General features: G+C 50.9%; 1 protein-coding gene across 2 annotated transcripts in view; it reads right to left on the bottom strand.

Moving 5' to 3' along the window:
* Positions 1–22,335, bottom strand: part of IMPDH2 (inosine monophosphate dehydrogenase 2) — a 64,455-nt gene extending 42,120 nt beyond the window's left edge. For both annotated transcript variants that reach the window (XM_075321482.1, XM_075321483.1), the window contains exons 1-6: positions 22,174–22,335; positions 16,272–16,320; positions 14,622–14,723; positions 14,462–14,536; positions 14,170–14,376; positions 15–102 (exon numbers count right to left, since the gene is read on the bottom strand). In XM_075321482.1, coding sequence (XP_075177597.1) covers positions 15–102; positions 14,170–14,376; positions 14,462–14,536; positions 14,622–14,723; positions 16,272–16,320; positions 22,174–22,271 — 619 coding nt within the window. In that variant the 5' untranslated portion in view covers positions 22,272–22,335. The remainder of the gene's footprint in view (positions 1–14; positions 103–14,169; positions 14,377–14,461; positions 14,537–14,621; positions 14,724–16,271; positions 16,321–22,173) is intronic.
* Between the last annotated feature and the right edge of the window lie 381 nt (positions 22,336–22,716).

The following is a 22,716-nucleotide window of genomic DNA, read 5'->3' as shown; positions in this document are numbered from 1 at the left end:
TGTAGCCTGCATACCTTTTTTACTTCTCTGAAGAATTTCATTTGCTTCTTTTAATGTAACACCAGCCGGAGCAATGACGAGATCTTCTCGCCTGGTCATGATCTAATACAAAAATAAAGTGAAAGATATATATTTTCTTATTCATATAATATACACATAATATAATATAATATATACTGTATACACACACATATATATACACATATATATATATACACATATATATATATATATATATATATATATATAAGACTTGAACAATACAATGGTAATTTAGTGTTCTCTTTATTTTTTTGAGCAGTATGTATATGTGTATATATACAGTATGTACAGTACAGACCAAAATTTTGGACACACCTTCTCATTCAAAGGGTTTTCTTTCTTTTCATGACTCTGAAAATTGTAGATTCACATTGAAGGCATCAAAACTATGAATTACCACATGTGGAATGAAATACTTAAAAAAGAAGGGAATTTTGTTTACTTACCGTAAATTCCTTTTCTTCTAGCTCCAATTGGGAGACCCAGACAGTGGGTGTATAGCTACTGCCTCTGGAGGCCGCACAAAGAACTACACTTAAAAGTGTAAGGCCCCTCCCCTTCTGGCTATACACCCTCCCGTAGGAGTACAGATTCCTCAGTTTTAGTACCAAAGCAAGAAGGAGGAAAGCCAATAACAGTTTCAAAAACAAATTCAATCCGATAACTAGATCGGAGAACTTAAGAAACAACGTGAACAACATGTGCACCCGAAAAAACGAAACCCTAAAAACAGATAGGGCGGGTGCTGGGTCTCCCAATTGGAGCTAGAAGAAAAGGAATTTACGGTAAGTAAACAAAATTCCCTTCTTCTTTTTCGCTCCTAATTGGGAGACCCAGACAGTGGGACGTCCAAAAGCAGTCCCTGGGTGGGTAAAAAGATACCACATGAACGGGCTGTCATACAGCCTCTTCCTACAGGTGGGCCACCGCCGCCTGAAGGACCTGTCTACCTAGGCTGGCGTCTGCCGAAGCGTAGGTATGCACTTGATAGTGTTTGGTAAACGTGTGCAGACTCGACCAGGTAGCCGCCTGGCACACTTGCTGAGCCGTAGCCTGATGCCTCAACGCCCAGGACGCACCAACGGCTCTGGTAGAATGGGCCTTCAGTCCAGATGGAATCTGAAGCCCAGCAGAACGGTATGTGTGAAGAATTGGTTCCTTGATCCACCGCGCCAGGGTGGATTTGGAAGCTTGCGATCCCTTATGCTGACCAGCGACTAGGACAAAGAGCGCATCCGAACGGCGTAGAGGCGCCGTGCGAGAAATGTAAATCCTGAGTGCTCTCACCAGGTCCAACAGATGTAAACCCTTTTCAAATTGGTGAACTGGATGCGGACACAAAGATGGCAAAGTGATATCCTGATTGAGATGAAAGGAAGAAACCACCTTGGGAGAAAACTCTGGAATTGGACGCAGTACCACCTTGTCTTGGTGAAATACCAGGAAGGGAGATTTGCAAGATAACGCCTCCAGCTCGGACACTCTTCGAAGAGACGTGACCGCTACAAGAAAAACTACCTTTTGTGAAAGCCGAGAAAGGGGAACCTCTTTCAAAGGCTCGAAAGGCGGCTTTTGAAGAGCAAGGAGAACCTTGTTCAGATCCCAGGGTTCCAATGGCCGTCTGTAAGGAGGAACGATATGACAAACTCCTTGGAGAAACGTGCGTACTTTAGAAAGCTGTGCCAAGCGCTTCTGAAAGAATACGGATAACGCGGAGACTTGACCCTTAAGCGAGCTAAGGGACAAACCTTTTTCCAACCCAGACTGCAGGAAGGAAAGAAAAATTGGCAATGCAAATGGCCAGGGAGAAAACCCTTGAGCCAAGCACCACGCTAAGAATATCTTCCACGTCCTGTGATAGATCTTAGCTGAGGATGGTTTTCTAGCCTGTCTCATTGTGGCAACAACTCCCTGAGATAAACCTGAGGCCGCTAGGATCCAGGACTCAATGGCCACACAGTCAGGTTCAGGGCCGCAGAATTCAGATGGAAAAACGGCCCTTGAGACAGCAGATCTGGACGGTCTGGTAGTGCCCACGGTTGGCCTACCGTGAGATGCCACAGATCCGGGTACCACGACCTTCTTGGCCAATTTGGAGCGACGAGTATGGCTCGCTGGCAGTCGGACTTGATTTTCCGGAGAACTCTGGGTAACAATGCTAGAGGTGGGAACACATAGGGGAGTCGGAATTGCGACCAATCCTGAACCAAGGCGTCTGCCGCCAGCGCTCGGTGATCGTGAGACCGTGCCATGAAAACTGGGACCTTGTTGTTGTGCCGTGACGCCCTCAGATCGACGTCCGGCGACCCCCAGCGGCAACAGATCTGTTGAAACACGTCCGGGTGAAGGGACCATTCTCCTGCGTCCATGCCCTGGCGACTGAGAAAGTCTGCTTCCCAGTTTTCCACGCCTGGGATGTGAACTGCAGATATGGTGGACGCTCTGCTTTCCACCCACGTCAAAATCCGCTGGACTTCTTGAAAAGCTTGGCGACTGCGTGTTCCCCCTTGGTGGTTGATGTACGCCACCGCCGTGGAATTGTCCGACTGAATCCGAATCTGCTTGCCTTCCAGCCATTGTTGGAAGGCTCGCAGGGCAAGGTAGATTGCTCTGATTTCCAGAACATTGATCTGCAAGGTGGACTCTTCCTGAGTCCACGTCCCCTGAGCCCTGTGGTGGAGAAACACCGCTCCCCACCCTGATAGGCTCGCATCTGTCGTGACCACTGCCCAGGACGGGGGAAGGAACGACTTTCCCTGTGACAATGAGTTGGGGAGAAGCCACCAACGTAGAGAATCCTTGGCAGTCTGAGAGAGGGAGACAGTCCTGTCGAGGGACGTCGATTTCCCATCCCATTGGCGTAGAATGTCCCATTGTAGAGGGCGCAGATGAAACTGCGCGAACGGGACTGCCTCCATTGCTGCTACCATCTTTCCTAGGAAATGCATGAGGCGCCTCAGTGAGTGCGACTGGCTCTGAAGGAGAGATTGCACTCCGGTCCGTAGCGAGCACTGCTTGTCCAGTGGAAGCCTCACTATCGCTGATAGAGTATGAAACTCCATGCCAAGATAAGTCAGAGATTGGGTCGGGGTTAGATGAGACTTTGGAAAGTTGATAATCCACCCGAAAGTCTGGAGAGTGTCTAGCGCCACCTTCAGACTGTGTTGGCATGCTTCTTGAGAGGATGCCTTTATAAGCAGGTCGTCTAGGTACGGGATGACCGAGTGACCCTGCGAGTGCAGAACAGCTACTACTGCTGCCATGACTTTGGTGAAGACCCGGGGGGCTGTTGCCAGACCGAAGGGTAACGCTACGAACTGTAGGTGCTCGTCGTGTATGACGAAACGTAGGAAACGCTGATGCTCTGGTGCAATCGGCACGTGGAGATACGCATCTTTGATGTCTATTGATGCTAGAAAATCTCCCTGAGACATTGAGGCTATGACGGAGCGTAGGGATTCCATCCGGAACCTCCTGACTTTTACGTGTCTGTTGAGCAACTTCAGATCCAGGACGGGACGATACGATCCGTCCTTTTTTGGGACCACAAACAGATTGGAGTAAAAACCGTGACCCTGTTCCTGAAGAGGGACGGAGGTCACCACTCCTTCCGCCTTTAGAGCGGCCACCGCCTGCAACAGAGCATCGGCTCGGTCTGGTGGTGGAGAAGTTCTGAAGAAACGAGTTGGCGGACGAGAACCGAACTCTATCCTGTACCCGTGAGATAGAATATCTCTCACCCAACGGTCTTTGACATTTGCTAGCCAAATGTCGCCAAAGTGGGACAGCCTCCCACCGACCGCGGGTGTGGGCATCGGAGACCGCAAGTCAGGAGGACGTCGTTTTGGCAACGGTTCCTCCGGCTGGTCTTTTTGGGCGTGACTGAGACCTCCAAGAATTTGAACGTCTCTGGTCCTTTTGAGTCTTTTTTGACGAGGCGAATTGGGACCTGCCCTGTCCTCGAAAGGACCGATAACCAGACTGACCCCTCCTCTGTTGGGGCTTGTTTTGTCTGTGTTGCGGTAAGGAAGAGTCCTTACCCTTGGAGTGTTTGATGATTTCATCCAAACGCTCTCCAAACAATCGGTCACGAGAAAAAGGCAAATTGGTTAAGCACTTCTTGGAATGAGAATCTGCTTTCCAATGTCTCAACCACAGAGCCCTACGCAAAACAACTGAGTTGGCTGACGCCACTGCCGTGCGGCTTGTAGCGTCAAGAACAGCATTAATCGCGTACGACGCGAATGCCGCCATTTGCGAGGTCAATGGTGCTACCTGCGGGGCAAATGCACGTGTGACAGAGTCGACTCGCGCAAGCCCGGCCGTGATAGCTTGGAGTGCCCATACGGCCGCAAAAGAAGGCGCTAATGACGCTCCAATCGCTTCATAGATGGATTTCAGCCAGAGCTCCATCTGCCTGTCAGTGGCATCTTTAAGTGCCGCTCCATCTTCAACAGCAACCAAGGATCTGGCTGCAAGCCTGGAAATTGGAGGATCCACTTTTGGACACTGGGTCCAACCCTTGACCACTTCAGAGGGAAAAGGGTAGCGTGTATCTTTAAGTCGTTTAGGAAAACGCCTTTCAGGATAAGAGTGGGGTTTCTGGATTGCGTCTCTGAAGTCAGCGTGGTCCAGAAAAGTGCTTAATGTACGCTTAGGGTATCTGAAATGGATTCTCTCGTGCTGCGAAGCTGACTCCTCCACAGGAGGAGCTGGTGGGGAAATATTCAACATCTTATTGATGTTAAATATAAGATCATTAACTATTGCGTCACCATCTGGTGTATCTAGATTGAGAGCGGTCCCAGGATCAGAATCCTGGTCAGTTAAGTCCGCCTCATCACCCATAGATTCATCCCGCTGGGATCCAGACCATTGAGATGAATGTGAAGGCCCGTCATAACGAGCCCGCTTAGGCTGCCCGGGGCCATCGTCCGAGTCAGAGTCTTCACCCTGAGGTGTAGATGCCCGTCCCGGAGCTAGGAGCTGAGGGGGACCAGGGGGCAATACATGCACAGTGTCCGTGGTCTGAAGTACAGGCCTAGCTCGCAATGTGTCAAGAATTTGTGACATAGTGAGAGACATTCTGTCAGCAAAAGCTGCAAACTCAGTTCCTGTCACCTGGACAGCATTCACAGGTGGTACACCCTGGGACACGTCCAGCAGAGGTCCCGACTGTGCAAGCGCCGCAGGGGCCGAGCACTGCACACAATGGGGGTCCGTGGAGCCTGCCGGTAGAAAAGTCCCACATGCGGTGCAGGAAGCATACAATGTCTGTGCCTTGGCACCCTTGCGTTTTACGGGCGACATGCTGCTGGCTCTCTGCATGTGAGAGAGTCTATAGCCAAAGGGCGACCAGCGCTATGTAATACCAAGTATTTGTAGCAACAAAATACTAAGAATACTACGAGCACAAGAGGGGGTGAGCCCTGAGGGCTGCTTACCGCCCGCTGAACAGCGGGTAAGAGGCTGCTGAATGCCTTGTCTGGGTCTCCCCGGCTCCCCTCTGCAGCTCAGCGTGTCTGCAAGAATGGCTGCCGGCTACTGTGGAGAGGGGCGGTCCGTGGGAGTTCCCAAACAAAAGTGCGGGAACAGTGTCCCCTCTGTGCTGACTGTGAGGGCTGGAGTATGTAAAAACGACTCCAGCCCTCAGCGCTGATGCCCTGGCCAGCGTCCCGCCCCTCTCCTGACTGGCAGGTCTGTGGGCGGGAACGAACGCAAGCAGGCCGCAAAAGCCGGGGACTCGAGTTATCAGCGCGGCCGCCGTAAAAGCGCGGGCCGCGCTGAAGTCCCCGGCGCACCGCAAGTGCCAGCCGCGCCGCTGTTCGAGCGGCCGGCGCGACCGAGTTCTGGACGTGGGCAGCGTCCCGCCCCTCTCCTGACTGGCAGGTGTGGGGGCGGGAACGAAAGGAAGCAGGCCGCAAAAGCCGGGGACTGTAGTTATCAGCGCGGCCGCCGTAAAAGCGCAGGCCGCGCTGAAGTCCCCGGCGCACTACAAGTGCCAGCCGCGCCGCAGTCCCAGCGGCCGGCGCGTCCTATTCCCATAAATGTGCCTGCTTCAGCAAAGCTGAATGAGGCCATGGCACAGGCGCCGCAGCGCTGATGTCCCCCGGCGCACTACAACACCCAGCATGCTGCGGTGTGAGCGCCAGATACACGGGGACACAGAGTACCTTGAGGATGCAGGGCCATGTCCCTGATGTACTCCGCTCCATCCAGCATCTTCTCCAGGGGCTGTAGATGGAGCACGGTCTCTGTGCCTGGAGACCGGTAAATCCCACTTCACCCAGAGCCCTGTAAAAAGGGATGGGGAAGGAATCAGCATGTGGGCTCCTGCCGCCGTACCCGCAATGGGTACCTCAACCTTACAAACACCTCCGACATAAGTGGGGTGAGAAGGGAGCATGCTGGGGACACTATATGTGTCCTCTTTTCTTCCATCCGACATAGTCAGCAGCTGCTGCTGACTAAAAACAATGGAGCTATGCGTGCGTGTCTGACCTCCTTGCGCACAAAGCTAAAACTGAGGAATCTGTACTCCTACGGGAGGGTGTATAGCCAGAAGGGGAGGGGCCTTACACTTTTAAGTGTAGTTCTTTGTGCGGCCTCCAGAGGGCAGTAGCTATACACCCACTGTCTGGGTCTCCCAATTAGGAGCGAAAAAGAAAAGTGTGAAACAACTGAAAATATGTCTTATATTCTAGGTTCTTCAGAGTAGCCACCTTTTGCTTTGATTACTGCTTTGCACACTCTTGGCATTATCTGGATGAGCTTCAAGAGGTAGTCACCGGAAATGGTTTTCCAACAGTCTTGAAGGAGTTCCCAGAGATGCTTAGCACTTGTTGGCCCTTTTGCCTTCACTCTGCGGTCTAGCTCACCCCAAACCATCTCGATTGGGTTCAGGTCTGGTGACTGGAGGCCAGGTCATCTGGCGTAGCACCCCATCACTCTCCTTCTTGGTCAAATAGCCCTTACACAGCCTGGAGGTGTTTGGGGTCATTGTCCTGTTGAAAAAATAAAATGATGGTCCAATTAAACGCCAACCGGATGGAATAGCACGCCGCTGCAAGATGCTGTGGTGGGCATGCTGGTTCAGTATCTCTTCAATTTTGAATAAATCCCCAACAGTGTCACCAGCAAAGCCCCCCCCCACACCATCACACCTCCTCCTGCATGCTTCACGGTGGGAACCAGCCATGTAGAGTCCATCCATTCACCTTCTCTGCGTCGCACAAAGACACGGTGGTTGGATCCAAAGATCTCAAATTTGGACTCATCAGACCAAAGCACAAATTTCCACTGGTCTAATGTACATTCCTTGTGTTCTTTAGCCCAAACAAGTCTCTTCTGCTTGTTGCCTGTCCTTAGCAGTGGTTTCCTAGCAGCTATTTTACCATGAAGGCCTGCTGCACAAAGTCTCCTCTTAACAGTTGTTCTAGAGAGGTTTCTGCTGCTGGAACTCTGTGTGGCATTTACCTGGTCTCTAATCTGAGCTGCTGTTAACCTGCGATTTCTGAGGCTGGTAACTCAGATAAACTTATCCTCTGCAGCAGAGGTGACTCTTTGTCTTCCTTTCCTGGGGCGGTCCTCATGAAGAACGGAATTTTGTTTACTTACCGTAAATTCCTTTTCTTCTAGCTCCAATTGGGAGACCCAGACAGTGGGTGTATAGCTACTGCCTCTGGAGGCCGCACAAAGAACTACACTTAAAAGTGTAAGGCCCCTCCCCTTCTGGCTATACACCCTCCCGTAGGAGTACGGATTCCTCAGTTTTAGTACCAAAGCAAGAAGGAGGAAAGCCAATAACAGTTTCAAAAACAAATTCAATCCGATAACAAGATCGGAGAACTTAAGAAACAACATGAACAACATGTGCACCCGAAAAACGAAACCCTAAGAACAAATAGGGCGGGTGCTGGGTCTCCCAATTGGAGCTAGAAGAAAAGGAATTTACGGTAAGTAAACAAAATTCCCTTCTTCTTTTTCGCTCCTAATTGGGAGACCCAGACAGTGGGACGTCCAAAAGCAGTCCCTGGGTGGGTAAAAAGATACCACATGAACGGGCTGTCAGACAGCCCTTTCCTACAGGTGGGCCACCGCCGCCTGAAGGACCTGTCTACCTAGGCTGGCATCTGCCGAAGCGTAGGTATGCACTTGATAGTGTTTGGTAAACGTGTGCAGACTCGACCAGGTAGCCGCCTGGCACACCTGCTGAGCCGTAGCCTGATGCCGCAATGCCCAGGACGCACCCACGGCTCTGGTAGAATGGGCCTTCAGTCCAGATGGAATCGGAAGCCCAGCAGAACGGTATGTGTGAAGAATTGGTTCCTTGATCCACCGCGCCAGGGTGGATTTGGAAGCTTGCGATCCCTTATGCTGACCAGCGACTAGGACAAAGAGCGCATCAGAACGGCGCAGAGACGCCGTGCGAGAAATGTAAATCCTGAGTGCTCTCACCAGGTCCAACAGATGTAAACCTTTTTCAAATTGGTGAACTGGATGCGGACACAAAGATGGCAAAGTGATATCCTGATTGAGATGAAAGGAAGAAACCACCTTGGGAGAAAACTCTGGAATTGGACGCAGTACTACCTTGTCTTGGTGAAACACCAGGAAGGGAGATTTGCAAGATAACGCCGCTAGCTCGGACACTCTTCGAAGAGACGTGACCGCCACAAGAAAAACTACTTTTTGTGAAAGCCGAGAAAGGGAAACCTCTTTCAAAGGCTCGAAAGGCGGCTTCTGGAGAGCAATGAGAACCTTGTTTAGATCCCAGGGTTCCAATGGCCGTCTGTAAGGAGGAACGATATGACAAACTCCTTGGAGAAACGTGCGTACTTTAGAAAGCCGTGCCAAGCGCTTCTGAAAGAATACGGATAGCGCGGAGACTTGACCCTTAAGAGAGCTAAGCGACAAACCTTTTTCCAACCCAGACTGCAGGAAGGAAAGAAAAATTGGCAATGCAAATGGCCAGGGAGAAACTCCCTGAGCCAAGCACCAAGCTAAGAATATCTTCCACGTCCTGTGATAGATCTTAGCTGAGGATGGTTTCCTAGCCTGTCTCATTGTGGCAACAACTTCATGAGATAAACCTGAGGCCGCTAGGATCCAGGACTCAATGGCCACACAGTCAGGTTCAGGGCCGCAGAATTCAGATGGAAAAACGGCCCTTGAGACAGTAAATCTGGACGGTCTGGCAGTGCCCACGGTTGGCCTACCGTGAGATGCCACAGATCCGGGTACCACGACCTTCTTGGCCAGTCTGGAGCGACGAGAATGGCTCGATGGCAGTCGGACCTGATTTTCCTGAGAACTCTGGGTAACAATGCTAGAGGTGGGAACACATAGGGTAGTCGGAATTGCGACCAATCCTGAACCAAGGCGTCTGCCGCCAGCGCTCGGTGATCGTGAGACCGTGCCATGAAAACTGGGACCTTGTTGTTGTGCCGTGACGCCATCAGATCGACGTCCGGCGTCCCCCAGCGGCAACAGATCTGCTGAAACACGTCCGGGTGAAGGGACCATTCTCCTGCGTCCATGCCCTGGCGACTGAGAAAGTCTGCTTCCCAGTTTTCCACGCCTGGAATGTGAACTGCGGATATGGTGGACGCTTTGCTTTCCACCCACGTCAAAATCCGCCGGACTTCTTGAAAGGCTTGGCGACTGCGTGTTCCCCCTTGGTGGTTGATGTACGCCACCGCCGTGGAATTGTCCGACTGAATCCGAATCTGCTTGCCTTCCAGCCATTGTTGGAAGGCTCGCAGAGCAAGATAGACTGCTCTGATTTCCAGAACATTGATCTGCAGGGTGGACTCTTCCTGAGTCCACGTCCCCTGAGCCCTGTGGTGGAGAAACACCGCTCCCCACCCTGATAGGCTCGCATCCGTCGTGACCACTGCCCAGGATGGGGGTAGGAACGACTTTCCCTGTGACAATGAGGTGGGGAGAAGCCACCAACGCAGAGAGTCCTTGGCAGTCTGAGAGAGGGAGACAGTCCTGTCGAGGGACGTCGATTTCCCATCCCATTGGCGTAGAATGTCCCATTGTAGAGGGCGCAGATGAAACTGCGCGAACGGGACCGCCTCCATCGCTGCTACCATCTTTCCTAGGAAATGCATGAGGCGCCTCAGTGAGTGCGACTGACTCTGAAGGAGAGATTGCACTCCTGTCCGCAGCGAACACTGCTTGTCCAGTGGAAGCTTCACTATCGCTGAGAGAGTATGAAACTCCATGCCAAGATAAGTCAGAGATTGGGTCGGGGTTAGATGAGACTTTGGAAAGTTGATAATCCACCCGAAACTCTGGAGAGTGTCTAGTGCCACCTTCAGACTGTGTTGGCATGCCTCTTGAGAGGGTGCCTTTATAAGCAGGTCGTCTAGATACGGGATGACCGAGTGACCTTGCGAGTGCAGAACAGCTACTACTGCTGCCATGACCTTGGTGAAGACCCGGGGGGCTGTTGCCAGACCGAAAGGTAACGCTACGAACTGCAGGTGTTCGTCGTGTATGACGAAGCGTAGGAAACGCTGATGCTCTGGCGCAATCGGCACGTGGAGATACGCATCTTTGATATCTATTGATGCTAGAAAATCTCCTTGAGACATTGAGGCTATGACGGAGCGTAGGGATTCCATCCGGAACCTCCTGACTTTTACGTGTCTGTTGAGCAACTTTAGATCCAGGACGGGTCGATACGATCCGTCCTTTTTTGGGACCACAAACAGATTGGAGTAAAAACCGTGACCTTGTTCCTGAAGAGGGACGGAGGTCACCACTCCTTCCGCCTTTAGAGCGGCCACCGCCTGCAACAGAGCATCGGCTCGGTCTGGTGGTGGAGAAGTTCTGAAGAAACGAGTTGGCGGACGAGAACTGAACTCTATCCTGTACCCGTGAGACAGAATATCCCTCACCCAACGGTCTTTGACGCGTGACAGCCAAATGTCGCCAAAGTGGGAAAGCCTCCCACCGACCGAGGGTGTGGGAATCGGAGACTGCAAGTCATGAGGACGCCGTCTTGGCAACGGTTCCTCCGGCTGTCTTTTTTGGGCGTGACTGAGACCTCCAAGAATCTGAGCGTCTCTGATCTTTTTGAGTCTTTTTTGACGAGGAGAATTGGGACCTGCCCGGTCCTCGAAAGGACCGATAACCAGACTGACCCCTCCTCTGTTGGGGTTTGTTTTGTCTGTGTTGCGGTAAGGATGAGTCCTTACCCTTGGAGTGTTTGATGATTTCATCCAAACGCTCTCCAAACAATCGGTCACGAGAAAAAGGCAAATTGGTTAAGCACTTCTTGGAATGAGAATCTGCCTTCCAGTGTCTCAACCACAGGGCCCTACGCAAAACAACGGAGTTGGCTGACGCCACTGCCGTGCGGCTTGTAGCGTCAAGAACAGCATTAATCGCGTATGACGCGAATGCCGCCATTTGCGAGGTCAATGGTGCTACCTGCGGGGCAAATGCACGTGTGACTGAGTCGACTTGCACAAGCCCGGCTGAGATAGCTTGGAGTGCCCATACGGCAGCAAAAGATGGCGCTAACGACGCTCCAATAGCTTCATAGATGGATTTCAGCCAGAGCTCCATCTGCCTGTCAGTGGCATCTTTAAGTGCCGCTCCATCTTCAACTGCAACCAAGGATCTAGCTGCAAGCCTGGAAATTGGAGGATCCACTTTTGGACACTGGGTCCAACCCTTGACCACCTCAGGGGGAAAAGGGTAGCGTGTATCTTTAAGCCGTTTAGAAAAACGCCTTTCCGGATAAGCGTGGGGTTTCTGGATTGCGTCTCTAAAGTCAGCGTGGTCCAGAAAAGTGCTTAATGTACGCTTAGGATATCTGAAATGGATTCTCTCGTGCTGCGAAGCTGACTCCTCTACAAGAGGAGCTGGTGGGGAAATATTTAACATCTTATTGATGGACGCTATAAGATCATTAACTATGGCGTCACCATCTGGTGTATCTAGATTGAGAGCGGTCCCAGGATCAGAATCCTGATCAGTTACGTCCGCCTCATCACCCATAGATTCATCTCGCTGGGATCCTGACCATTGAGATGAATGTGAAGGCCCCTCATAGCGAGCCCGCTTAGGTTGCCTGGGGCCATCGTCCGAGTCAGAGTCTTCACCCTGAGGTGTATGTGCCCGTCCCGGAGCTTGGAAGTAATTCAGCTGAGGGGGACCAGGGGGCAATGATTGCACAGTGTCCGTGGCCTGAAGTACAGGCCTAGCTCGCAATGTGTCAAGAATTTGTGACATAGTGAGAGACATTCTGTCAGCAAAAGCCGTAAACTCAGTTCCTGTCACCTGGACAGCATTCACAGGTGGTACACCCTGGGTCACGTCCAGCAGAGGTCCCGACTGTGCAAGTGCCGCAGGGGCCGAGCACTGCACACAATGGGGGTCAGTGGAGCCTGCCGGTAGAAAAGTCCCACATGCGGTGCAGGAAGCATATAATGTCTGTGCCTTGGCACCCTTGCGTTTTGTGGACGACATGCTGTTGGCTCTCTGCAATGTGAGAGAGTCTATAGCCAAAGGGCGACCAGCGCTATGCAGTACAAAGTATTTGCAGGAACAAAATACTAAGATTACTACTGGCACAAGAGGGGGTGAGCCCAGAGGGCTGCTTACCGCCCGCTGAATAGCGGGTAAGAGGCGCAGAATTCCTTGTCTGGGTCTCCCCGGCTCCCCTCTGTAGTTCAGCGTGTCAGCAGGAATGGCTGCCGGCGTCTGTGGAGAGGGGCGGCCCGTGGGAGTTCCCAAACAAAAGTGCGGGAAACAGTGTCCCCTCTGTGCCTATTGTGAGGGCTGGAGTATGTAAAAACGACTCCAGCCCTCAGCGCTGATGCACTGACCAGCGTCCCGCCCCTCTCCTGACTGGCAGGTCTGGGGGCGGGAACGAACGGAACCAGGCCGCAAAAGCCGGGGACTCGAGTTATCAGCGCGGCCGCCGTAAAAGCGCGGCCCGCGCTGAAGTCCCCGGCGCACCACAAGTGCCAGCCGCGCCGCAGTCCCAGCGGCCGGCGCGACCGTTCCCCAAAAGTGTGCCCGCTTCAGCGAGCTGAATGAGGCCATGGCACAAGCGCCGCAGCGCTGATGTCCCCGGCGCACTACAACACCCAGCATGCTGCGGTGTGAGCGCCAAATGCACGGGGACACAGAGTACCTTGAGGAAGCAGGGCCATGTCCCTGATGTACTCCGCTCCATCCAGCATCTTCTCCAGGGGCTGTAGATGGAGCACGGTCTCAGTGCCTGGAGACCAGTAAATCCCACTTCACCCAGAGCCCTGTAAAAAGGGATGGGGAAGGAATCAGCATGTGGGCGCCAGCCACCGTACCCGCAATGGGTACCTCAACCTTACAAACACCTCCGACATACAGTGGGGTGAGAAGGGAGCATGCTGGGAGCCCTGTATGGGCCCTCTTTTCTTCCATCCGACATAGTCAGCAGCTGCTGCTGACTAAAAACAATGGAGCTATGCGTGCGTGTCTGACCTCCTTCGCACAAAGCTAAAACTGAGGAATCCGTACTCCTACGGGAGGGTGTATAGCCAGAAGGGGAGGGGCCTTACACTTTTAAGTGTAGTTCTTTGTGCGGCCTCCAGAGGCAGTAGCTATACACCCACTGTCTGGGTCTCCCAATTAGGAGCGAAAAAGAAAGCCAGTTTCTTTGTAGCGTTTGATGGTTTTTGCCACTGCACTTGGGGACACTTTCAAAGTTTTCCCAATTTTTTGGACTGACTGACCTTCATTTTTTAAAGTAATGATGGCCACTCGTTTTTCAAGAGAATGCCAAGAGTGTAATCAAAGCAAAAGGTGGCTACTTTGAAGAACCTAGAATACAAGACATATTTTCAGTTGTTTCACACTTCTGTTAATTAAGTCATTCCACATGTGTTAATTCATAGTTTTGATGCCTTCAATGTGAATCTACAATTTTCAGAGTCATGAAAATAAGGAAAACTCTTTCAATGAGACCAACTTTTGGTCTGTACTAATATATATAAATATTTTTAATTTATTTATTTATGCGTGGGTCTTGTATAATGCCCCCCCAAAAAAACAAAAAACAGACAAAAAAAAAAACAAAAAAAAAAAAAACAAAAAACACCCCATACCACATCCAGCACTCACCTCACTCAGGGGCACGTCATGCTCTTCAGATTTCAGAAAGTCGATATCTCTGGATGATATAATTCCCACCAGTTTACTCCCCATCTTCCCATTGTCTGTAATGGGAATCCCACAGAAACCATGACGGGCCTTTGCCTCAAACACATCTCGGACCCTGTGCGAGGGGCTGAGCACCACTGGGTCTGTGATGAATCCTTGCTCGTATTTCTGGCAGAGGGAGAAGCGACACATCATCAGCTAATGGAGTCATTCCTTATCTCTCGGGGGAGTAAATACAAGAAGGAGCTCTCACTTTTACTTTGCGGACTTCATTAGCTTGGAATTCGGGCGTGCAGTTGTGATGTATGACCCCGATGCCACCCGTCAGCTAAACACCGAAAAATATTACATTCAAAAGGTAAATCATGAATACAATCTATCTTAAAATCAGTAAAACTGGACATTTTTCTTACCGCCATAGCAATCGCCATATTTGCTTCTGTTACAGTATCCATTGGGGATGAAACTAGTGGGGTTTTTAGGGTTATTTTCTTCGTAAGGGCAGAGGTGAGGTCCTGGAAAAAAAAAAATAAATAAATAAAACTACATAGTGATATTTTAATAACACATTCCCTGCTTCTCTTTACATACAGTCCAATGATAAATTATTAGGATTTTTACAGCCACCACAAGGGGTAACTCAATAGATACAAATTTGTACAGCCACCACTCGGAGGAGCGCACTACTTAGATCTATACAGCCACCACTAGGGGGAGCTCACTACATGCAGATTTATACAGCCACCACTCGGAGGAGCGCACTGCTTAGATCTATACAGCCACCACTAGGGGGAGCTCACTACATACAGATTTATACAGCCACCACTAGGGGGAGCTCACTACATACAGATTTATACAGCCACCACTAGGGGGACCTCACTACATACAGATTTATACAGCCACCACTAGGGGGAGCTCACTACATACAGATTTATACAGCCACCACTAGGGGGAGCTCACTACATACAGATTTATACAGCCACCACTAGGGGGAGCTCACTACATACAGATTTATACAGCCACCACTAGGGGGAGCTCACTACATACAGATTTATATAGCTACCACTAGGGGGAGCTCACTACATACAGATTTATACAGCTACCACTAGGGAGAGCTCACTACATACAGATTTATACAGCCACCACTAGGGGGAGCTCACTACATACAGATTTATATAGCTACCACTAGGGGGAGCTCACTACATACAGATTTATACAGCTACCACTAGGGGGAGCTCACTACATACAGATGTATACAGCTACCACTTGGAGGAGCTAACTGCTTAGATCTATACAGCCACCACTAGGGGGAGCTCACTACATACAGATGTATACAGCCACCACTAGGGAGAGCTCACTACATACAGATTTATACAACCATCACTAGAAGGAGCTCACTACATGCAGATTTATACAGTCACCACTAGAAGGAGCTCACTACATACAGATGTATACAGTCACCACTAGGGAGAGCTCACTACATGCAGATTTATACAGCCACCACTAGAGGGAGCTCACTACATACAGATTTATACAGCCACCACTAGGGAGAGCTCATCACATACAGATTTAGGCTAGTGTTACATGGCGACTTAGTGTGTGAAAGCTGATGCATGAGTGAAGTTCGCTCCATACTGCTGATACATCATGAGCCACATCACAACACCTATACTACCGCAACAAACAGGTTGCAAAAAATCTGTTGCATTTTAGCTACTTTCTTGGTAGTATAGATGTCACAATGCGACCCCATTCACTTATATAGCACCATCAAGCGAACTTGGTCACGCAATGACTGTTGCAGCCAAAGTCACCGTGTAGCCCTAGTCTTATACAGCTTTCATGAAACCTTGTAATAACCCTGTGTGCTTTGTGCTCCCCCTAGTGGCAGCTATAGGAAGATATAATTTACTTAGGGACCAAATCATTAGGTGTTTGGAGCACTACACGTGCAGTGGGATTTAGCACCCATTTTCCAAAAAAATTAACCAAAAAATTAACGCATGCAGCCCTGGGGAATAAAGTGTAAAAATGTCCAGTAAAGTTTTAGGACCATAACTCACCACTTGATCTGATGTAAAGTCTATGTACCCGGGAAGAATAAGGAAGTCACTGTTAAGAAAAATAAATAAATAAATATAAAATTGCTATTCCTTAGTCAGCGACCAAATACCTAGGAGCTAGTCCTGACCTTGATGTACAGGGTTAGAACAGCATTACAGCAGCACGCCTGTGTACAGGACATGTCAGATACTGCAGCTCTGTTGTATGCAAGGGATTGGACCGAGCTGTAATACCAGACACAACCTGTGGACAGGAATGGTGCTGTTTTTGGAAAAGAGCAATATTTCCCAAACCTGGACTACCCTTTAAATCTATCAGTCTGGATAATTAAGGCTAAGTTCACATTTCCGTTGTTTTGTATCAGTCACATGCGTCGCTTGACGAATGTGACTGATGCGCTGTTCAACGCTGTACAACGGATGACAAAGAACAGAATTCTTTGTCGGATTCCGTTGTGTGCGGGGGGCGGAGTTCGGGGGGGGGGGGGGGGGGTAGCCGAGCGGGGCCGTGGCACTGAGGACGTCAGTGCCGCAGGGACTGCAGGACAGGTGAGTGTGTGTGTGTGTGAGAGTGTGTGAGTGTGTACACATATGTGCGGAGTGCGGGAGGGGGCGGAGCCGAGCGAGGGGCGGGGCCAGGCGCTGAGGATGTCAGTGGCAGTGCTGCGGTCTGCATGGCTGGGGACAGGTGAGAGAGTGTGTGTGTGTGTGTGTGTGTGTGTGTGTACACACACATGTGCGGAGGGGGGCGGAGCCGAGCAGGGGGCGGAGCCAGGTGCTGGGGATGTCAGTGGCAGTGCTGCGGTCTGCATGGCTGGGGACTGGTGTGTGTGTGTGTGTGTGTGTGTGTGTGTGTGTGTGTGTGTGTGTGTGTGTGTGTGTGTGGGGCCGAACTGGGAAGTGTCGGCCTCCCTGCACACGTAACCAGTCTAAATATCGGGTAACAGCAAAGCACCCGATGTTTACCTTGGTTACCCGATATTTACCTTGGTTACGGGCCTACACCGCTTAGCGCTGGCTCCTTGCACCGTTACCAGGGTAAATATCGGGTAACCAACCAAAGCTGGTGACGTGTGCAGGGAGCCAGAGAGCATGCGCAGCGAAATCCGACGGATCGCGCTGCTCAAAAAACGTTACATGCTGCGTTCCTCCCGCCCGGCGGTCAGTCGTTCCACGACTGATCAGTCGGGCGGAGGGTGCAACGCAGCATCATCAGTCACAAGCAGCGGATTGTGACTGATACATTTTAGCGGAAATGTGAACTTAGCCTAATACGGCCGTTGTTGCAGCTCATCCAAGAGTTGTACATTCTATACGTTGAGATTCTTCCAATACAATGGTTAGACCGGATTAATGTATAAGATTGAAAACATGGCTGTTTTCTAATAGAAATAGCGCCACTCGGATGTACAGGATGTATGTGGTACTGCAGCAAATGTAATGGAAAGAAAACAGCCCCCAGTGCAAAAGCAGCTGACGCGAACCCTGTGAATTTTGACCTACTTGTTGGAATCCCTGGCATGACGCCATTGTTGCTTTTGTGCGGAGCCATGACATTGTGCCGGGCCTATTAACCAGAAGAGGCTCAGCAGGTAGGGGGCAGCTCACAAGGCTCATGTATGGGGTCAGCCGATTACAGACATGGCCGCTGGACCAGGGACCTGCAGAACAATTCACTTAACTCTACAACAGAGCGCTTCTCATATCAAAACTTCATGCAGAAAGTTTTCTTTTTTGGAATCTAGTGTGATGATTAATCTCTTAGGGATAAGTAATGGTGGCCATATTGGTGCATGATTATTTATACTGATCAGCGTTTTTGTTTACGGCTCTTGTTGCTTATAGCAACCAATCGCAGCTTTCATATTTTAAGAGCAATTAAAAAAAAATGAAACCAACGTTCCGATTGGTCGCTATGGAAAATGAAAGCAGCGTTCTGATTGGTCACTATGGGCCTTACCACTGTGATGTTCATAACAACCAATCACAGCTCAGCTTATATTTTTCCAGAATACTTTAAAGAAATGAACACTAAATTTGATTGGGTGCCCTTGTATGAGTCTCCATCTTTGTGTGTTACCATACAACATCGCAGCCATTATTAATGAGGATCCTGGTGACATATCATATAAGCCCTGTATAGAAAATACAACACCACGGTGACCACACTGTGCCACACGTTTAGAAGTGTAGCACGTCACTGATATATTACTGCCCCTTTTATGGAGGAAGACAGGGAAAAAAAAAGGGAGGAAGACAGGGAAAAAAAAAGGGAGGAAGACAGGGAAAAAAAAAGGGAGGAAGACAGGGAAAAAAAAAGGGAGGAAGACAGGGAAAAAAAAAGGGAGGAAGACAGGGAAAAAAAAAGGGAGGAAGACAGGGAAAAAAAAAGGGAGGAAGACAGGGAAAAAAAAAGGGAGGAAGACAGGAAAAAAAAAAGGGAGGAAGACAGGAAAAAAAAAAGGGAGGAAGACAGGAAAAAAAAAGGGAGGAAGACAGGAAAAAAAAAAGGGAGGAAGACAGGAAAAAAAAAAGGGAGGAAGACAGGAAAAAAAAAAGGGAGGAAGACAGTAAAAAAAAAAGGGAGGAAGACAGTAAAAAAAAAAGGGAGGAAGACAGTAAAAAAAAAAAAAAGGAAGACAAAAAAAAAAGGAGTAAGAGAAAAAAAAAAAAAAAAAAAGAAGGAGTAAGAGAAAAAAAACAAACAAAAAAAAAACAAAAGGACGAAGACAACAGTCACTAATGTGTGAGAGGACGATAACATGAAACACACGAGGCCTCACGTTCTAGAGATAAACACAGGATGGAGGACGACAGACAGGAGGGGCCCGGGCATGGGACCGCCCCATAGAAAAAGCCAAAACATCCGAAGTAACAATGCAAGTGTACACGTGAATACATGGTGTTCCAATTCTGAGTCATACGGACAACAATCGCAGGCCACCACTCCTGAAATACTCTGTGCTGCTGGGGACCCCAATTCTTCCATAAATCAGGCCACATGTGTCTTTGATCTGATCAGAAGACAAGTTACTGCCTCACAGAGTCACACACTCCTCTCTGAAATACTCTGTGCTGCTCAAACAGATAGCAATTCCCAGGGAAAACTGGTTGACCATCCCTTGTGAGTTGCAGTAGATACAAGTCCTCACATCGTCCTCTACTGTCTGCAGAAGTATTGGTCACACTGAATGAGCCATCCATGGTCAGAGACTGGTCTCACCCACACCCCTCCACGAAATCCAAGACCGGGGAAGAAAAGCTGGAGAAATGGCTGAATGGTCAGTTGTCCCCAAATAATCTCCAAAATGCAGCTTTCCTACAGCGCCCTCCAACCTGTGCGCATACATATCTGGGCTACCCTTGGCACTGGGGTGCTCTTCCAGTTTTCAAGAAATGGCTATACTTGTGGAAGCTTCTAAAAACGTCTCTCATACGTTTAGAAGGAAGTATGCTGGCTCTTGTAGTTCCCCCACATCTACTGCGGCATATTGAGCTTTACAGTAGTGCCAGCACATGGCATGCATGCTGGGCACCTTGCACAGGACCTGGCACACCTTTTGCAGAGCCACCTGAACTGGTAATGCAGAGCACTCCAGCTTTCTGAATGAGCCTGGCCGAGGATGGTGGTGATAGTGGTGCACATCTAGCGGAGGGCTTTGAGGGCACCTCTGTATAAATCCGCGGCAAAATCCGGTAAGTGCGCACAGGGCCTTAGCAGAGGCCGACGGAGCCTGGAGAGACCTGTACTACAGCTAGGAAAGAGGTAAGGGCATTCTGGGCACCAAAACATTATCAGGGCAGATAGCAGCATGTGATGGGACTTTTAGTGCTACCAGGATGTTGTGAGGGTAATCTCAGCATTATATTACCACAGAGGCTGAGAGGGCATGCTGGGTGTAGTAGTGTTACATAGAAGGTTTTGCGGGCACTAGATCAGCAAGTCTGGCAGGACATGCTGGGTTTTGTAGTACTACCATAGTGGCTGCCAGGACGTGCTGGGCATTAGAATACCACCATAGTCGCTGGCAGAACGTGCTGGGTCTTATAGTACCACTACAGAGGCTGGCAGGCCGTGCTGGGTCTTATAGTACCACCACAGAGGCTGGCAGGCCGTGCTGGGTCATATAGTGCCACCACAGAGGCTGGCAGGCCGTGCTGGGTCATATAGTGCCACCACAGAGGCTGGCAGGCCGTGCTGGGTCATATAGTGCCACCACAGAGGCTGGCAGGCCGTGCTGGGTCATATAGTGCCACCACAGAGGCTGGCAGGCCGTGCTGGGTCATATAGTGCTACCACAGAGGCTGGCAGGCCGTGCTGGGTCATATAGTGCCACCACAGAGGCTGGCAGGCCGTGCTGGGTCATATAGTGCCACCACAGAGGCTGGCAGGCCGTGCTGGGTCATATAGTGCCACCACAGAGGCTGGCAGGCCGTGCTGGGTCATATAGTACCACCACAGAGGCTGACAGGCCGCGCTGGGTCTTATAGTACCACCACAGAGGCTGGCAGGCCGCGCTGGGTCTTATAGTACCACCACAGAGGCTGGCAGGCCGCGCTGGGTCTTATAGTACCACCACAGAGGCTGGCAGGCCGCGCTGGGTCTTATAGTACCACCACAGAGGCTGACAGGCCGCGCTGGGTCTTATAGTACCACCACAGAGGCTGGCAGGCCGTGCTGGGTCTTATAGTACCACCACAGAGGCTGGCAGGCCGCGCTGGGTCTTATAGTACCACCACAGAGGCTGGCAGGCCGCGCTGGGTCTTATAGTACCACCACAGAGGCTGGCAGGCCGTGCTGGGTCTTATAGTACCACCACAGAGGCTGGCAGGCCGTGCTGGGTCTTATAGTACCACCACAGAGGCTGACAGGCCGTGCTGGGTCATATAGTACCACCACAGAGGCTGGCAGGACGCGCTGGGTCATATAGTACCACCACAGAGGCTGGCAGGCCGTGCTGGGTCTTATAGTGCCACCACAGAGGCTGGCAGGACGTGCTGGGTCTTATAGTGCCACCACAGAGGCTGGCAGGACGTGCTGGGTCTTATAGTGCCACCACAGAGGCTGGCAGGACGTGCTGGGTCTTATAGTGCCACCACAGAGGCTGGCAGGACATGCTGGGTCTTCTAGTGCCACCACAGAGGCTGGCAGGACATGCTGGGTCATATAGTGCTACCACAGAGGCTGGCAGGACATGCTGGGTCATATAGTGCTACCACAGAGGCTGGCAGGACATGCTGGGTCATATAGTGCTACCACAGAGGCTGGCAGGACGTGCTGGGTCTTATAGTGCCACCACAGAGGCTGGCAGGACGTGCTGGGTCTTCTAGTGCCACCACAGAGGCTGGCAGGACGTGCTGGGTCTTATAGTACCACCACAGAGGCTGGCAGGACATGCTGGGTCATATAGTGCTACCACAGAGGCTGGCAGGACGTGCTGGGTCATATAGTGCTACCACAGAGGCTGGCAGGACGTGCTGGGTCATATAGTGCTACCACAGAGGCTGACAGGACGTGCTGGGTCTTGTAGTACCACCACAGAGGCTGACAGGACATGCTGGGTCTTGTAGTACCACCACAGAGGCTGGCAGGACGTGCTGGGTCTTGTAGTACCACCACAGAGGCGGACAGGACATGCTGGGTCTCATAGTAGCACCACAGAGGCTGGCAGGACGTGCTGGGTCTTGTAGTACCACCACAGAGGCGGACAGGACATGCTGGGTCTCATAGTAGCACCACAGAGGCTGACAGGACATGCTGGGTCTTGTAGTACCACCACAGAGGCTGACAGGACATGCTGGGTCTTGTAGTACCACCACAGAGGCTGGCAGGACTTAGACCCGCCCTAATCATCCGCCGACATTGGCGGGGTCACCCCAGGACACTGCCCCCCATACTCACTTATAGGTGAGCCCGTCCCCTGCCCCGAAGAGCTGCTGGGCAGTGAGGCCGTCGTCCGGGACATAGGAGGTGCCCCCGCTGATCAGGTAGTCCGCCATGCTGCGGTCGTCCTCCTGCGCGCCCTGCGCCTTCCACACGAGAGGCCAAACGAAAACGGAGCCGCCAATATATAGCGAGCTCCTGAGCGCCACCCACTGGTGACTTCATCTCCCTGCGCCAGCACGTGTGCACGGACAATGTACCAAACCGGTGTCTGCACTGCCCTGCGAGGGCACCGGGCCAGCTTCATATTCCCTTCATCCAGGCCCCGCTGCACAGAGGAGCTAGGAAAGGCCCCAAAATCCCCATGGATACAAATCCTGAATGTTCAGTATCTGTTCTCTATAACGTCTCTATAGGACGATGCTGAAGTTGGTTTCTTATTCGTCCAGTTTCTTATTCGGCAATTTAATTTTTTCATTTTTTTATGCATTTATCAACAAAAATGACACATGACAATAATAAAATACAATGCACTGATGAGCCCTAATATACATACACTCA

This window comes from Anomaloglossus baeobatrachus, chromosome 8, assembly GCF_048569485.1.
Source record: "Anomaloglossus baeobatrachus isolate aAnoBae1 chromosome 8, aAnoBae1.hap1, whole genome shotgun sequence".
Classification (NCBI taxonomy): Eukaryota; Metazoa; Chordata; class Amphibia; order Anura; family Aromobatidae; genus Anomaloglossus; species Anomaloglossus baeobatrachus.
The sequence above is the reverse complement of the archived record's forward strand: the minus strand, read 5'-3'. Positions and strand labels throughout refer to the sequence as shown.